Raw genomic sequence first — 18,072 nt, 5'->3', positions numbered from 1 at the left:
AAATCAATCCCAACCTTCCCTTTGTGGTTTCAAACCTTGTGTTCAAATTTCATAGATTTCTACTTATACTAAATTTATTGTCTTTGGACGACGCTGATGTCGACGCTGATGACGTGATACCAATATACAACCACAGAATTTTTGTGGTCATATAAAAACTTGTCGTTTATAAACTAATAAGAATGTGTAAATAGCAAATAAATTAAGTGAGATGGCCTGTAAATCCTGTATTTGATAGTTATTTTCAAAGTTTGAGACTTTGAATGTAAAACAGTACGGCAATTTAGTTAAATACTGTTTAATTTAAACAACACTTTAGTGTTTGAAGGACCTTCCACTAAGCCAAAAAATGGAAGCAGTCTACAACACCAAATCCAATAGAATAAACTATTGTTTTTTATTTTATAAATTTTTAATCAATGTTATGAGGAGAAAACAGATATTTTTAATGAAAATAATATTTGGTATTAATGTAATAAGTAAATATTGGAATTTTAAAATTAAAATTGCATATAAAATATTAAAGTAAAATAATTAAAATGATTCACAATTTCTTTTTTGTCAAGAACCAAAATAGTGGAATGTAAACAAACATTAGCAAATCAATTTTCTTTTCTTTTTTGGTTGCAGTTCTGTATAATTCATGCCTCTGTTTGCCAATTTGAATTTTGAAATGAAAAACTGAGGATTACCCATGCACTTATTGCTACAGCTAGCCATTTGAACAGATATTAATTAAAGTTTTTAGAGGGAGAAAATTAAATGTGAAAGTGGAACCATTATATGATTGTTTTCTACCTTGGCATCCATGAGCCACTTGCATATATTCTACTGGCTTGTGGTGTTGATGTGTTTTGTGATGATGATGCTGTCATTTGTTTATTATCAACAATAAGAGAACTCTGCACTCCCATCGTCAGCAAACAAACTGAAATTCAAAATGTTATGCATAATTCTATAAAATTCATTTCTATGTCTTTAGGGATATTAGGACAATGCAGGATACTCCCTCTCTAGGCTCAGCAAATATTTAACGGTTTTTCATTAATATACTCCTACAGCCATAAAGATAAAGAGCTGTTAACTAGTCACTGGTTTTGACAATGACATTGATTCTTTATCTATGAAGAATTTGTGACACAAGAAGATATCATATTTTCTATTTGGACTAAGGTATATAAAAGGGGGCTTCGTTCATAAGACTATACCTTCAGTGGTCATTAATTTAACTCTGTTTCAATCATGCATGATTATAAGACTTATAGATAAGTATGTAAATTTCGGCAATAATGTTTAATGTCTATTTCCATTTAAGCTTTTTTTTAATAACTAGTCTCATTAGAATACGAATATTTTCATTTGTTTCTAATCCAATATTATATATGTTATATAAATGCTTTATACAAGATAAATCTTCAGTTTTCAAGAAAGAAATTCCATGAAACCAAATTCAGTCTTCAATTATAGTATGAAAACTTCAAAAATCCTGCATTTTTGAAGAATAAAAACTGAAAGGGAGCTTACCTCAATAGATTCACAATTCACCAAAGTTTCATGAAAATGGATAAAAGTGTTTTTTTGAGTTACTGTTAAGATATTTTGATAAGGGACAGACGGAGAGTCAGATGGAAGGACGGACAGACGAACAAATTTACGTCAATTGATAAAAACAATTCACCAAAGTTTTATGAAAATCAGTAAAAGCATTAACAAGATATAAATGGTTATTTCACCTTTTGGTGGAGCTATATATTGGTCTGGATTTGGATGAGCTGTTGGTTTGAGCTGTGATGGCACTGAAGGTGATACAGTGGTAACACCTGGTGGTAAAGTTGGTTCTGGAGTTGTAATAACTACTGATGGATTACAACCTAAAAGATTAAATCTTATAGCTGGGGCTCCAGTGTATTCTCCAGGATAGATCCTGACATATTGAGCCACAATATTACGATTAAAGAGGTATGTTTCTGGCTGTGTATTGTTCTTGTTTCCTTGGAAGATCTTTGGTGTAGTGCTATTCTCCTTGTTGCTGTATGGTTTAAAAGTCTTTCCATCTGTACTAGTGAGTACTGTGAATGTCTTTACCCATTGTGGAAGCTGTCCATGGCCCTGAATCATCACTCCTGTAATTGTCTTGGGTTCCAAGAAGTTCACTTCAATGTATGGGTTCTTGTCTAGAGGTCTAAATAAAGTAAAAAGTAGTTTGATCAAATAATATAAGGCATGCATTATGGTTCTGTGGATTCATTATTATTCGTTGGATACCAATTTTCGTAGATTTTGTGGGTACAAATTTAAAAGTTCAACGAATAATAAATTTTCTATAAAGGATCCGGAGTAGGTCCGGTAAGGGCCGATTTCGGCCTCAATTTTCAAGTTCATCTAACGAAAGATTTTAGACACTTTCTAAACACTTAAGTGTCTATTTCAATTGATTCAATTAGTTAATGGGGAAGATTTTAACTTAATAAGTCATTTAAAACGCCCCGATTCAAGCTTAAATATGAAGAATCTATCAAATATGCCAAAAATCGTCACTTTTTAGATGGTTTTTGTCAAAAATGAAAGTGGCCGCATCCGTGTTCATCCTCAACCTTTATATATATTATGTATTATCATCAAATACAACTTACATTTCAATATTATGAATGAACACGAATGCGGCCACTTTCATTTCAGACCGAAACCGTCTAAAATTTAACTAAAATGCTTCAATTGTGAAGATTTCAGTGATTTAGCATGACTTAATGATGCTAGTACCCGATATATGTGCATTGTTTTGTAAAAAACAGCCCATATTTATGTAGCAGAAGCATTCTACTTTGCAATAAATATCTAAACGATTACATTTTCACAATTTTCTAAAACTGCTATATTTTGAGGCCAAAAAGGGGTCTTACTGAACCTACTCCTTTGTATGCTGACTTTCACAAAACCATGAAATCAAATATTCATGAAAAGGCATGTTTTCCTCAATCCACGAAAATTTGAACCCACCAAAATAAAGGAATCCACAGTAAACAGATACATATATTTAATAAAAGCATTTTAAGTTTCAAACAACCGTAAAACTGATCAATCTGAACATTATTTTCTAACATATTGATTACATTGTACACATGTACAAATGTACATGTATCTGACACTATATGTCAAGTACATGTATTAGAACTGCTAATTATTACAGGATGTACATTGCAATAATGAAAACTTACATTTAAATATTGGAATTAATATTCTATTACAGTAGTACATGTACAGACACCATATTACTGTAAATTTGAAATTTGTTTCATCAAATCAAACTGTCCAACTGGTTAGAATTTTTAAACACCTTCTGTCACAGCTGTAGAGGAACTATAGTCAAATCACCAAAGTGATAAAATAATGTTTACTACAAGTAATTAAGATTTCTTAATTCCACTTCATTGCTATTATGAACTAGCGCTTAAAATGTCAATGCATATTGTTATTGTAAAGAGTCATTTTAGATTTGAAAGGTGAGTGTACATAATTTTTGAATTGCTATGAAAATGTCCAAACTAAGTACTCATACTAATTTTCTTTTAAAAAGTCGTCTATTTTTATAAGAATCACACATCAGTTTAAAATAAAACTCTGTGAAGTTAAATTACCAGATGTTGTCGACATGTTTCCAGGGGGATTTAATCTAATAAATATTCCTCATATTCATTGGATACACTGTCTTATCTCCCATTAAACTTTTATTAAAAAGATATTGAAGGTTAAGGTTTTTATCACAGAGTACTTTAGATGTTAGATTTGAAGCATGTATAGAAAACAAAAAAACAACAATTAGAAGAGATGATTCAAAACTTAAATTGGACAATTTTTTAGTAATTCATAATTGTTACCATGCACCCACACTTCGAAAGACTTTTTTTTACCTTATCTTTAAAGATTGATTCATTACATTAAATATATATTTCAAAATTTAAGGCCAACAAATCATTCCAGCCATGAAGAGATTTAGAAGGTATTATATGGTTACTACTTAAGACTTTTTACATGTTCTACTCCTAATGTTGCCTAGTTTCGGGGCACTGGGGGGCCTTTTTTTAAAATCCTTGATCCACATCTGTATACATGTAGATCTATTCAAAATTATTTCTATAAAAAAAACTTTTCTTTGGAAGGACTGACCATTTTTACATATTAGTTCATATTTAAAGATATGTTTTTTTTTAGGAATTTAATGTGATTTTAGTTTTGTTTTTTTCCTGTTTAATTCATTTATAACATGTTTAGTCATTAGGCAATTTAATGTGTCAAATTTTTAAAACATAAATATATTGGTCTTTAAATAAATTTTTTTTTTTTAAGGCAGGTCTAACTTACGATGGAATCCAAGCAGTAGGCTTTTTCTCTCCTTCATTAAGACGACCATAGCTGGCTCCTGCATGGCTGTCTTTAGATGAAGATGCAGTCAGTTGAGGTTTACCTACAATTAGGAAGTTCTCTATCCCCATCTTTATAGCACACACTGAAAAAAATGAAGAAGCTGTATTTAAAGTAAAAAGCTAACCAGACATTCACATCTTTTCATTACATAAGTTAAAGCATATACAGTCAAAGCTGGGTAAACCTGGCCCTGTATAAACCAAATTCATGTCCACTCTGGCCGAAAATTGAAGTCCCATTTTTCACCTTTATATTCTTTGTAAAAATACTCCTTGCAAACCATGGGAGGGATCCGTTTGCGCCAAAAAAGCGTCCTTTTGCGCCACAACATTTTTCTCCAATGCTACGTTTGCGCCACCTGTTTTATAATTACATGGTATCATTTGCGCCAAAAATAAAACATACGATTGCGCCAATTAGAAGAAAAATGACTTCCATCCTCCTTTATTTGGACTTGGAACCGTCAGTTTACACGGCAAATGTTTCCATTTCTGAAACATACTTTCTTCTTACTGCTGCTGCATGGGTATTTCCCCATTTAATGTATGTAGTAGCTTGTAACTTCCCTTTATTGTCCAAAAAGACAAACATTGAAGAATGAACTGCATAAAACAGTTGATAATAATTCCTGTAGAATGCTTCTGCTCCATTACTGGTACGTTACTTGCGGTAGATAGAGTTTCAGCCATACGGATGGCGGAAACAAAGCCATATGTCAACAATAGCTTCTGTTTTCTCTTTTGGCATATCTTGTATTAAATATTCAGCAAATCAATAAGTGTTCTTCTCTCTCTGTACATGGACTGACTAATGCATTTCTCTCAAGATGCTCATCTTCATGATGAAATATCTCCGAACATATGATACTTTTTAAGCCAAAAATAAGAATGAATATTAATCATATTTATCATATTTATGATCATAGATATGTGTACAGGTAAATTTATTTCAATAATAATTACGATCAGTAGTTATATGCATGTGGGTTTGCACTATTTTTGCCCCAAAGATGGTCATCAGGTGCAAAAAGCGTCGATTTTTCGTCCTTTATCTTGACCCCGAAGACCCAGGGATGCTGGTAAAGGTATCAAGCTGTAATCTGCATCTAGAGTGGACCCCAGCTATTAAAATTGACCCCAAGAATTGTTAGGTGGGAGTGAATCAGATTTTGGATCAGCAGTCTACAGGAGGTCATCTGGACCAAAAATACAGAATTTCACGATTTTTTTCAATTCAAATGGACCCAAAACTAGAAATTAGTCGTTTCCATTGTGTATTTCAATAATAATTACGATCAGTAGTTATATGCATGTGGGTTTGCACTATTTTTGCCCCAAAGTTGGTCATCAGGTGCAAAACGCATCAATTTTGACGATCTTTTGTCCTTTATCTTGACCCCAAAGACCCAGGGATGCTGGTAAAGGTATCAAGCTGTAGCCTGCATGTAGAGTGGACCCCAGTTAACAAATTGACCCCAACAGTTGTTAGGTGGGAGTGAATCTGATCTTGGTTCAGCAGTCTACAGGAGGTCATTTGGACCAAAAATACGGAATTTCACGATTTTTTCTGATTTTTTACTTCAAATGGACCCAAAAACAGAAGTAATTGTTTCCAATGCTAATTTCAATATTAATTACGATCAGTAGTTATATGCATGCGTGTTTGCACTATCTTTGCCCCAAAGTTGGTCATCAGATGCAAAGCGCATCAATTTAAACGATTTTTTCGTCCTTTATCTTGACCCTGAAGACCCAGGGATGCTGTTAAAGGTATCAAGCTGTAGACTGCATGTAGAATGGACCCCAGTTAACAAATTGCCCCCAACAGTTGTTAGGTGGGAGTGAATCTTATCTTGGTTCAGCAGTCTACAGGAGGTCATTTGGAACAAAAATACGGAATTTCACAATTTTTTCCGATTCAAATGGACCCAAAACTAGAAGTACATGTAGTCGTTTCCTATGCGTATTTCAATAATAATTACTATCAGTAGATATATGCATGCAGGTTTGCACTATTTTTGCAAGTTGTAGACCTCTGAACTTCCTGTGTAAGACACAGAAGGGAAGCCAACCCCTCCAGAAAACTGAGTTTCATCCGATTTCAATTTTTCAAGTCGGTATTTGTGATCAAAATGCAATTTAAACATGAGAAACATGACTATAGATAGCCTTAGGTTTAGGGAATTTGCATAACTTTCGAAATAAGTATATGATAAAGCTGACTTCTAAAAAAATGGAACGCCATTGGAGCCAAATCACGGTGGTCTGGGTACGCCCGTCATATGACAGGTACCGCTTTTAGGTTTTCAGCTGAATAGATATAAGAAGATGTGGTGTGAGTGCCAAGGAGACAACTCTCCATCCAATAACAATTTATAAAAGTAAACCATTATAGGTCAATAAAATTGAGAATGGAAATGGGGAATGTGTCAAAGAGACAACAACCCGACCAAATAAAAAACAACAGCAGAAGGTCACCAACAGGTCTTCAATGTAGCGAGAAATTCCCGCACCCGGAGGCGTCCTTCAGCTGGCCCCTTAACAAATATATACTAGTCCAGTGATAATGAACGCCATACTAATTTCCAAATTGTACACAAGAAACTAAAATTAAAATAATACAAGACTAACAAAGGCCAGAGGCTCCTGACTTGGGACAGGCGCAAAAATGCGGCGGGGTTAAACATGTTTGTGAGATCTCAACCCTCCCCCTATACCTCTAACCAATGTAGAAAAGCAAACGCATAACAATACGCACATTAAAATTCAGTTCAAGAGAAGTCCGAGTCTGATGTCAGAAGATGTAACCAAAGAAAATAAACAAAATGACAATAATACATAAATAACAACAGACTACTAGCAGTTAACTGACATACCAGCTCCAGACTTCAATTAAACTGACTGAAAGATTATGATTTCATCATATGAACATCAGGCACAATCCTTTCCGTTAGGGGTTAAGTATCATACCCACAGGCGCTTGGGTCTATGATACATATTTTTTTTTTTTTTTTTTTATTAAAATATTCAATTTTTTATGTTTATAATACATATCTATCACTTCTGTGCATGTCTCAGCTAGTTTCGAGTGATTTAAACGACCCAGAGAAAATACCAAATTTTACTATCCATACTAAGAAACAAGGATTAAATAATTATTCTAATGACGGTAAGAATTGTTTTTTGTTTGTTTTCAAGGTATAATACAAATTAATCATTTTTTCGGAATTTTCATCTCATTGTTCAGTGGACCGTGAAATTGGGCTCAAAACTTTAATTTGGAATCAAAATTAGAAAAATCATATCATAGGGAACATGTGTACTAAGTTTCAAGTTGATGTAACTTTAACTTCATCAAAAACTACCTTGACCAAAAACTTTAACCTGAACGTCGCACTATCATTTTCTATGTTCAGTGGACCATGAAATTGGGGTCAAAACTATAATTTGGCATTAAAATTAGAAAGATCATATCATGGGGAACATGTGTACTAAGTTTCAAGTTGATTGGACTTCAACTTCTTAAAAAACTACCTTGACCAAAAACTTTAACCTGAAGCGAACGGACGGACGCAAAGACGGACGCACAGACGAACGGAGGCACAGATCAAAAAACATAAGGCCCCTCTACTATCGTAGGTGGGGCATAAAAACACGTAAAAAACAAATATAAATATACAGACTCACTGATTGAAACAATCATATTAATACTACTTCTGAACTATATAAAATATCACAACAAAGAGCACCACAATGTCCAAAAGAATGTTTCTTAGTATGGATAGTAAAATTTGGTATTTTCTCTGGGTCATTTAAATCACTCGAAACTAGGTGAGATATGCACAGAAGTGATAGATATGTATTATAAATATAAAAAATTGAATATTTTAATAAAAAAAAAAAAAAAAAAAAAATCTGTATCATAGACCCAAGCGCCTGTGATCATACCATCATAACATAAATGAGAAGAACATAACCCGTGTCATGCCAACAACTGTTTTTAGAATAAATGTGTTTAGTTCCGATGCAAAGACCTTATCAGTGACTCAATATTAACGCCAAAATATGCAATCTTTAATGACTTGACAACAGTATCGTAATTATATCCCTTCTTAATAAGTCTATTCAAAGGTTTTGTAAGTTTCTGAGGTGAATACTGACACCTTTGTGCTTTATAAAGAATATTTCCATAAAAAATTGGATGTGAAATACCTGAACGTATTAGAAGTCTGCATGTTGAGCTATATTTACGAATGATGTCTTTATACCGATGATAAAATTTAGTAAATGTTTTGACTAGCTTGTGATATCGAAAACCCTGGTGTAATAATTTTTCAGTAATACATAAATTTCTCTCGTTAAAATCTAAAACATTGTTACATACACGAGCGAATCGTACAAGTTGAGATATATAAACACCGTAAGATGGTGACAAGGGAAGGTCACCATCTAAAAACGGATAATTAACGATAGGAAATGAAAAATCATCCCTTTTATCATAAATTTTAGTATTCAGCTTTCCGTTAGTGATATAGATATCAAGATCGAGAAAAGGCAGTGGTCATTGTTAGTATTAGCTTTATTTAAAGTAAGTTCAACAGGATAAATTTCATTAATATACATACTGAAGTCGTCATTATTGAGAGCCAAAATATCATCCAAATATCTAAAAGTATTATTAAATTTGTTTATCAGATGTTGTTTCGATGGGTCTTTGCTTATTTTTTTCATAAATTGTATGTATATATATCCCCATTATTCAGGGTAGCACTAAACCAAATAAATATACACAAAATGTTTGTTAATATTACTTACGACATTCAGTGGTCAGTTTCAAGCATGCAAGTCTAACTTTGTAGTCAGCACATCCTTTGGGGTCAGACTGGTCATAATTCACACACTGTAAACCACTACAAAGGTCACAGGTAATGATTTGCCCGATGTCTTCAGCTGTGGATCCTGTAGTAGTTAGGCACTCAATCTTAATAGGATAAGTACAAAGCTGCGAGTGTTTCAACACTTCACCAATAGATTCGTAGTCATCACCACTGCCATCTGGTGCGTTCGAATTGACCCAATTATTCCACTCTGTATATTTCTTAACTGAAAAGAATACATTGGCTTGATTTCGATATTAAGGTGGTACCTAACACTACAGGGAGATAACTCTGTAAAATCAACAGAACGTTTTAATGACATTGTGTTCTTAAGGGAATATTAAGCTTCTCAATGATCAAAATAAGTGTTTGTCAAACTGCTATATAACCAGTGTAATTTTTCTGATTAAACGGTTGGTACATTTTTTTTCTTCATTTTTTTTATATTTTTGTCAAAGGGTCAAAGTAAATACTTTGTCAAAATTTTAAGAAAATTAAACGAGCCAAATTAATTTTAGTTCAGGTGTTAGGTACCACCTTAAGGATGTCCTTTCCTCTTGTTTTTTAATTTTTGCCAGATACTCGTCATCATCTGGTTTTATCCATGTAGTGCCATTAAAACATTTTCCCCGTTAACCCCTACTTTTCTTGTCATAATTTTATTACATACAGTTTGAATAGCCATATTTGATGCTATAAAATCCTTGTTATTTTATTTATAAATTTTTAAAGAAAAAGGGTGCCAGTGTGAAATGTATGAAAAATCAAGAGATAATTATTTCCCGCCAGATTTTTTATTGCTTATATCTCGAAAACAAGCACACGGACCCTTCATTTTTTCGGATTCGTAGTTACTTTATTTATATACTATCAATTAAGAAGTGGTTTGAGTAGTTCTACTACTGTAATCACTAGCAAGTCAACACTGAGGTTGTGAGTTCGAAACCCGTTCGTGCGGGTGCACTCGACTCCAATATTAATAGACTAGGATTGTCTGTTTTCTATCGAAGGTCGGTGGTTTTCGCCGGGCACTCCGGCTTCCTCCACCAATAAAAACTGACTGCCAGTTAAAAGCCCAAATGTGGCGCTTAAAAGTGGCTTTAAAACACCAACAATCAATCAATCAATTTATAACAGTCTTTTAGATAGCTTGTAATTTTGAAACAGAGTAGCGAACATCCCGAAAACCAATAAAGTAAATCAAGAGCTAATTTACTCAAGTACTAAGGAATTTTTTTTCATAACTTTCATGTTTATGTTTTAAGAAGCAGACTCTCAAATGTGGGGTCTATTTCTAGTTGAAATTTCAAATTGGTATTGCATGGCGATTATCACTAAGTAATAACAATGACATTACAGGAAATACGCCGTTTTTCTGAATTTCTCATTTTTAATATAACGTCAAAAAAAGAATATTTTTTCACATGTTTTGTTTTTTCTAAACCCCATGAAAATTTTATCAATTCATTATATTTTAGGATCAGCAATATATATCTAAAAAAGATCTATAGGTTATTATGTTTGTTATGAAATACCAAAATATCGGACTCCATGGTAAATTAGAAATATAATAAGTCCAGATAAACTGACAAAAACAGACATTAGACGTTTACAACCAACGGAAAGAATGTAAAACAACTTTCATATTACTGACTTGGTACAGGAATTTTCCAAAAAAAAAAAAGTCGGTTAAATCCAGTTTTATAGCTAGCTCAACTTCCCACTTTTATGACAGTTGTTTAAAGTGGCGTTCTACTGATAAAATTGGATAGGCTACTCAAAAGATATAATACTAGATTAATGTAACAATAAGTTGGATCCAGCATCTAAAAGTGTGTACACTTACATCACATACATACACAAATATATAAAACAACTTAAAAAAAACATACCAATAAATCTAACAAGACGCAAACAAACAACTTTTTTGTACATAGAGACAACAACCCAATCAAAAAGCACCAAAGGCCACCAATTGGTCTTCAACACAACGAGAAAATCCCGCACCCGGAAGCGGGCTTCAGCTGGTCCCTAAACAAAAATGTGTACTAGTTCAGTGAAAATGGACGTCATACTTAACTTCAAAACATTTAAATGAACTAAAATTGAAAATTATACAATACTAACAAAGGCCAGAGGCTCCTGACTTGGGACAGACTAACACATATAAAATATAACCACACCGAAGAAAAAGAGCGTAGTTTACTTCATTTATAAATATGTGTTATCTTCTATCTATTTATTAGCTGAATATATTCATCATTCATCGATTGTTTTGTTTTTTAATTTTCATGAAACAGATAATGAAAATACTTGTGCAAATGTCGTAGCATGCTTGCTAGAAGTGTGGGAGGTCTTTTGTTCAAACTAAAGGCTTGCAAATTGTTACTTGCTGCTTCTGCGCTAAGCAAGCACCAATTTAAAGTAAGAGTATTGATTGGTTGGCTCGGAGGTATGTTATCATGTTTTACAGCGAACTGATATCTTGTAAAATTTTAATTTGTCCTTGTTAATATTACTTTTACTGTTTAGTCTTTTTTTGATAATATCCATTTGACGTGGCTTGGTTGTTCTTATACATCCCGTTATGGTATGCTGTGGTAAAAAAAAATGTATTCTTGTCTTTCGTTTTTGCTAATGTGCTTTGTCTATATACCTTTTTATGTTTCTTTTCATATTGATTAAGATTATAACACAAAAATGTTAACTGCTGTACCCCTATTTAGATATTTTTACCTATTATGTCAATGTGGCGGACTTTTATGTGACTGGCATTCAAGTGATAGGTTTCGATAGCTATAAAACCAGGTTTAATCCACCATTTTCTACATAGGAAAACGCCTGTACCAAGTCAGGAATATGACAGTTGTTATCCATTCGTTTAATGTGTTTGCGCTTTTGATTTTGCCATTTGATTGGGGACTTTCCGTTTTGAATTTTCCTAGGAGTTTGGTATTGTTAATATTTTACTTTTTACATCGATTTAACTAAAATCGAAATACATCATGACTTGACACGCCATTGAAATCAGGAGAAGAAACAATAATGTTCATTAATATCATTCAAACTAATCATTGAAATACTGACTATAGTGTTCATTGTTCATCCTTTTCATTAAATACCATATTTAGAAAATACGAAACTTATACAAACACATTTTACTGCAATCTGCAAATATAACACATTAATCAACTTATCATACCTAAATTCGCCATTCTTGTACTTTTTGTCGTGTATGACAGCTGCCTTTTGCTCTTTTGGTGAACATGTGTTGTTCTGTTTGCTATGGGTAACGATGATGCAGCAATTGTCTTGTTTGTCGATGTCAGTAATGTTGGTAAAGCCCCTTTGAACAAGAGAAAACTATCCGTCAACACTCATAGAAAAGTTATGTCAAGTGTACAATATCCGCCTTTTAATTAAATAGTAATATCTTTAACTTAGAATCTTAAAGGTATATAGCATTTACTACCCAAAGGTCTAGACCTATAAAATATTTTTGTAATTTTACTTTTTTTTTATATAAGACTTTAATTGAAAATATCAACCATGCTTACTTATTTGAAGATCTTCTATTCATTTCACATAAAATCTACCCATTAAAATTGATCTCAAGTTATATTGAAATATTCATTACTTACGAATATAATTACTTTTAATGTATTTTGAGAAAAAGATGGTCGTCTGACATTCTTAATTCAAGTAAAACAATTTGCTATAGAATATTTAAGAATGTGTTTTTGAGCGTTATTTGTCAATATATACTACCCTCATATCTAATGTATTTATTATGTAATTTCAGATGTGGCTGTCATAAATTTGCCCATTGAATCTGTCAGATGGTATGAAATTTATAGAGACGAAAGACCCTGTTATGTATGTGACTCGAATGGGTAGGTAATGAGTACCATTATATTCTAGTCTGTAATTTGTTTAGTTCAGAAAGGAAAAATTATTACCGCAATATTGTAAAAACAAAAAATGCAAATACTGCAAAATTTGATCAGTTATTTCCATCAACTGAAATAATTGTATTAAAAAAAACTTTGTAAGATTTATTAATAAGATATAAAAAGATGCGGTATGAGTGCCAATGAGACAACTCTCCATCTAAGTTCAATTAAGTGGATGTAAGGTCTTTATAACACAACTTCATCAGATTCGATCTTGACTGAAAAGACGTTTTGATGGAATTCAAGCGTTGAATCACTTGAAACTGTATCGGATGCCCTTCATATAAAGCTTTACAAAAATCGTTAGAAACTATATTTAAAATGTGTAATAATATAAGCACAAAGAAATATTTTCGATGGACACAACAATATAAAAAAGAGATGTAGTATGATATCCAATGAGACAACTATCCGCCTAAGTTCAAATAAATGTATTTTATTTCGTTTGAAATAGGGGTTTTCCCGTTTACTATTTGTAGTTAATATTTACAGATGGGAACTAGTATAACTAGTTTGGATACTGGTTTTGTAACAGTATGTACTATTTATAAGTTTGATGTTAGGTGCAGGAGGCACGAGGAAAGTTTTGGCGGTTTTTATGGGTGGGGTTTAAAGGTACTATATAAAGTTTGGGATTTAAATGTATTAGTATCGAAGGTGCTCGCAGTTACGTCGGATTGAAGTTGGTCACATAGGTATATGTGCAGTTGCTGCTATGTTTATTGTACGTACAGGCGTTGGAGGCATTAGCCGGGGGGAAAGAAACGATGCGAAAGAGGAACAATGTTATATGTCATGTGTTTATATAATGTTTCGATTGAAGAAATATGTACAATTCAGTAAAATAAAATATTGTATCGCAAGAGAAAATAAGATGTTACTGCGAGCAACTAATCCTATATCTGTGTTTGTCTTGTTTATAGCCTATTGAATTAGAAATTAAATGCTTTAAATTCGGACGAGCAGGGCGAGGGAGAATTTAAAGTGGATGTAAGATCTTTATAACACAACTTCATCAGATTCGATTTTGAATAAAAAGATGTAAAAATGTAAACAAAGCAAAATCTTAATTATTAATTAGTCAACAAGACTCACCTATATCCGGGAGATAAGTTATAAATAAAGTTAGGGTGACACTGATATAGTAGGCCATCCTAGCAGTTTCCATCTCAATATCAGAATGATAAAATTAATAAGGGAAAAGAGAAATATATCTCCAGCATAAGTAAACATTAAATTTTATGTTCCAAAACCTTATCTGTCGAAAATATATACTGTAATTCTTTAAGAAATCCGTTGATCTTAGTAAATTCATTTTAAAGATGCGGATGATAATAATTATCCGTTATATGTTGATAAAATCAAAATGACTAAACAATTTAAAAAACAAGACAATTTGAAAAAGCTTATATGTAGTAAATCAATGTTCATCAATCAAAATTGTAAACCGTTAATTCTTTATCAATTGACATTCTTGACTTTATTTAGCATGTTTATCTATTGTTATAAAAATTCATAATATCTAATAAAATTTGTAGATTTAGCTATCAAAGTCCTTATATTTGAACAAAGTAACATTAGTTCATAGTGGAAAATTGTTTTAATATTAAATAAGCTATATTTTTCTATGGTCGGGTTGTTGTCTCTTTGGCACATTCCCCATTTCCATTCTCAATTTTATTTATAATTAAAAATTGTTTGCTAGCCCCTCTTAGTGATTATTGTTAGATAACTCTGGTTGATTTTCCCAACATTGTATCATTATGGGGAGATGAGATGATTCGGTTTTCATTTATAGTCTTTTTAAAAAAGTTTAAAAAAAATGTTTTATGTAGGTTAAAATTATATTTCTCCAACAAAGCATTTGGCATAAGTTTGAATAAGGTGGTGGATATGGTATTCTGTTGTGTTTGTGCGTATGTGTGTTTGTGTTAGGGGGTGTTAAACCTCTTTCATGTAACTGTCTTTTGGGATCGAGTAATGCATTAATTCTGACAAAATCGTATACATCATATTAAAGTAACATATGCTTAATCAAGTAGGTCCGAGACCACAATTATTTCGTAGTGCGTTTCTTTTAGAAAATAAATGAAAATAAAAAAAATCCCACCTGCGCTTTCTCAAAGAAACTTTTACAGTGTGTTGTACTACTTTTGGGACAAATTATATCAAAATTATAGAAAACTTCATCGTCTCTAACTCAAAATATGGACAATTTTATCTTTAGGGCGTCTTGAAATCTTTTGACAGCTTCCGAAGTGCTATTTTTCAACTTTTTTCACCTGGCCCAAATCACTACTTTCCTTTAAAATTCTGGACCCAAAATTTTTTACAGTGTAATTTTACCTCCCCCCCCCTTTTCCCTACTTGCAATTCGAGGCATTACACATGGAGAAATAAATTTGGAAGGGGTATAAAAATTTATGGCAAGTAACCCACTGTCAACACTAGGGACTATATTTATAACTCACTGTCAACACTAGGGACTATCTGACTGTTACACCTGTATGAAATATTCCATATGGTATGTACACGGAATATAGTAGGAAAATTGCTCTGAATTCCTACCAGAAAAGAGTAATATTCTAGTCAGACAGTGGTAGGAATCCACAGGGTTAAAAAAAACTAAAAATTTAAATTAGCAGGAATTCCTACCAGGAATATGCAAATTAGCAGGAATAATTTGGTGGGAAAATAAAATTCCTACTAGAAAACCTGGTAGGATTTTTTTAAAATTCCACCCAGAAAAAATATACAAAATTTAAGTGTTTATTCACAAATACACATCTGGGTCAATAAGTTTGAATCTCAATAACAAAGAACAAAGGAAATTAATGGAATACATTCATTTTTAGGAAAACGAATTTTTGAAATGTATAAGGAAACTGCAATATATGAAAGCTAGAAATCGTGTTATACATAAACCTTAAATATAAGCCAAACATATACCTAGATGAAATTAAGAGTGAAATAATGATTAAAATTATGCACTATAGTTGAACTAATTAATTACTAAATATTTTTGGCAGGCAGATAAAACAAGTTGCTTTCTTTAAAAAAAGAAAAGCAATACATGAACCTAAGACCGCTGACTGCCGGGTCACCAAAAGATTGTTGCTGAATTTGTGTTTGCTTTTGATCGAATTGAAATAATTGACTGTGAATATAAGAAGCCAGTTGAAAGTATATATTTACAGCTTCTGTTTGAATAGTTATTTTAAAGCTTGACTATTTCATTTATTACTTGGGAATGTACATAATTTTTCCGATTATAACCCTTTGGCAAATCCTAATTTCTACTAACCGGATGACTTATGCAAATTGCACAAACCTACTCAGTTTGCTTTATAAAGTGGAATTCTGGATGTATTTATTTCATCTATCATATCTTTTATTTTGTTTCCTACATGAATGCCTTTATATTCTCAACTCGTATTTGAAGCTGTCTTTACTCATGGTAGATGTTGTATGCGGTGAAACCTGTGGCATGCAATTGATTGGGACCTGTTATGAAGAGACTTATTTTGATCTCATAAAACATCTCAAATTTTAAGGATTTCCTGATTTTACTTAAATCAATTCAAACATTCTACAGGGAAACTTAGTTTTGCCGAAGAATTTCTTAATTCAGAAGTTTATGAATACCTGTACACACTTTCAAAATAACCAATTTATATAAAAAGGTATGTAGATATAAAAAGATACCAGAATTAAAATGATGTACGCCAGACACGAGTTCAGTAGATACAAAAAAACCATCAGTGACGCTCGAATGAAAAAGGTTAAAAGGCTAAATACATTACGAAGATAAGGAATCTATTCCTTGGGTAGACAATCCTTAGCTTTTCGAAAAAGTCTAAGTTTATAATAGGACAGTGACTCAAAAAAGAAACAAATGAGAAACAACTCGAAGTCAGAATACCGTTGGAAATTATTACCTTGCTTGAAAGTCACATTTGAAGCTCTTTCTGTCGTGTCCTGAATTTAGATAACAAAAACGAAATAAGCTTTCACGAATGAATTTAATAGTGTTGCATGCAAGTAGTATCTTAGCGCACGAAATAGTAAATAGAAAGCATCTCACTGATACTCAGGAAAAGAATACGCATTTGCATCATCACATATCTTAATGTAATAGTTGAATTGGAATGTCAAACGGCCTACATTAAATGTTTTGACTCCGGATTCATTGACATTTTATCCGGAATTTTTGAGAACGCAAACCGATAGTGTGCTTATGAAATATGATCTATAATGTGAATGAAACAAGAGGTGTATGATAGTTGGTCAACACAATGAATACAATTTTCAAAATCGTACCATATAGTACAAATATGTAGATGCTATACGGTTAAACTATTAAAACAAACAAACAAAAAATGAATTTAAATTTTATAAAAAACTAACGTTCCTGTTAGTATTTTTTTTTTCAAATTCTTTTGAATATAATATATATAACATAATAACTAGAACACACCCGCGAAATCGCGGGTATATACAGCTTGTGGTCTGTTGTAGGATGACTTTTTGTAAAAGATATTATGTATGGAGAATTTCATAAAAGGTATCAAAAGCCCTCTCCCTTTTTCCAAAGTCCGATATTTGTTTCCTTTCTGTTAAATTCAATTATTTCTCTTGTGTCTGGACTCAGACCACAATTATTCTTCTCCTTTGCTACAATGCTTCTTTTGGGAAAAGTTAAATCAAATTAACAATTTGCACCATTTCAAACATGAAATAAATGTAACTGCTTATATATAGACCATTATTAGTCTAATAAAATATGCATCTAGGACAATCCATCAGTGTTTTTTTTTCCCC

The 18,072-nt window shown here is 32.2% G+C and overlaps 1 protein-coding gene across 1 annotated transcript in view; it reads right to left on the bottom strand.

Moving 5' to 3' along the window:
- LOC139510304 (uncharacterized) overlaps window positions 1–12,611 on the bottom strand; it is a 34,361-nt gene extending 21,750 nt beyond the window's left edge. The window contains exons 1-5 of the mRNA XM_071296809.1: window positions 12,501–12,611; window positions 9,237–9,524; window positions 4,360–4,504; window positions 1,734–2,182; window positions 799–928 (exon numbers count right to left, since the gene is read on the bottom strand). Coding sequence (XP_071152910.1) covers window positions 799–928; window positions 1,734–2,182; window positions 4,360–4,504; window positions 9,237–9,524; window positions 12,501–12,513 — 1,025 coding nt within the window. The 5' untranslated portion in view covers window positions 12,514–12,611. The remainder of the gene's footprint in view (window positions 1–798; window positions 929–1,733; window positions 2,183–4,359; window positions 4,505–9,236; window positions 9,525–12,500) is intronic.
- Between the last annotated feature and the right edge of the window lie 5,461 nt (window positions 12,612–18,072).

This window comes from Mytilus edulis, chromosome 2 (genome assembly GCF_963676685.1).
Source record: "Mytilus edulis chromosome 2, xbMytEdul2.2, whole genome shotgun sequence".
NCBI classification, from domain to species: Eukaryota; Metazoa; Mollusca; class Bivalvia; order Mytilida; family Mytilidae; genus Mytilus; species Mytilus edulis.
Note: the sequence above shows the minus strand (reverse complement) of the source record. Positions and strands in the feature narration are given on the sequence as shown.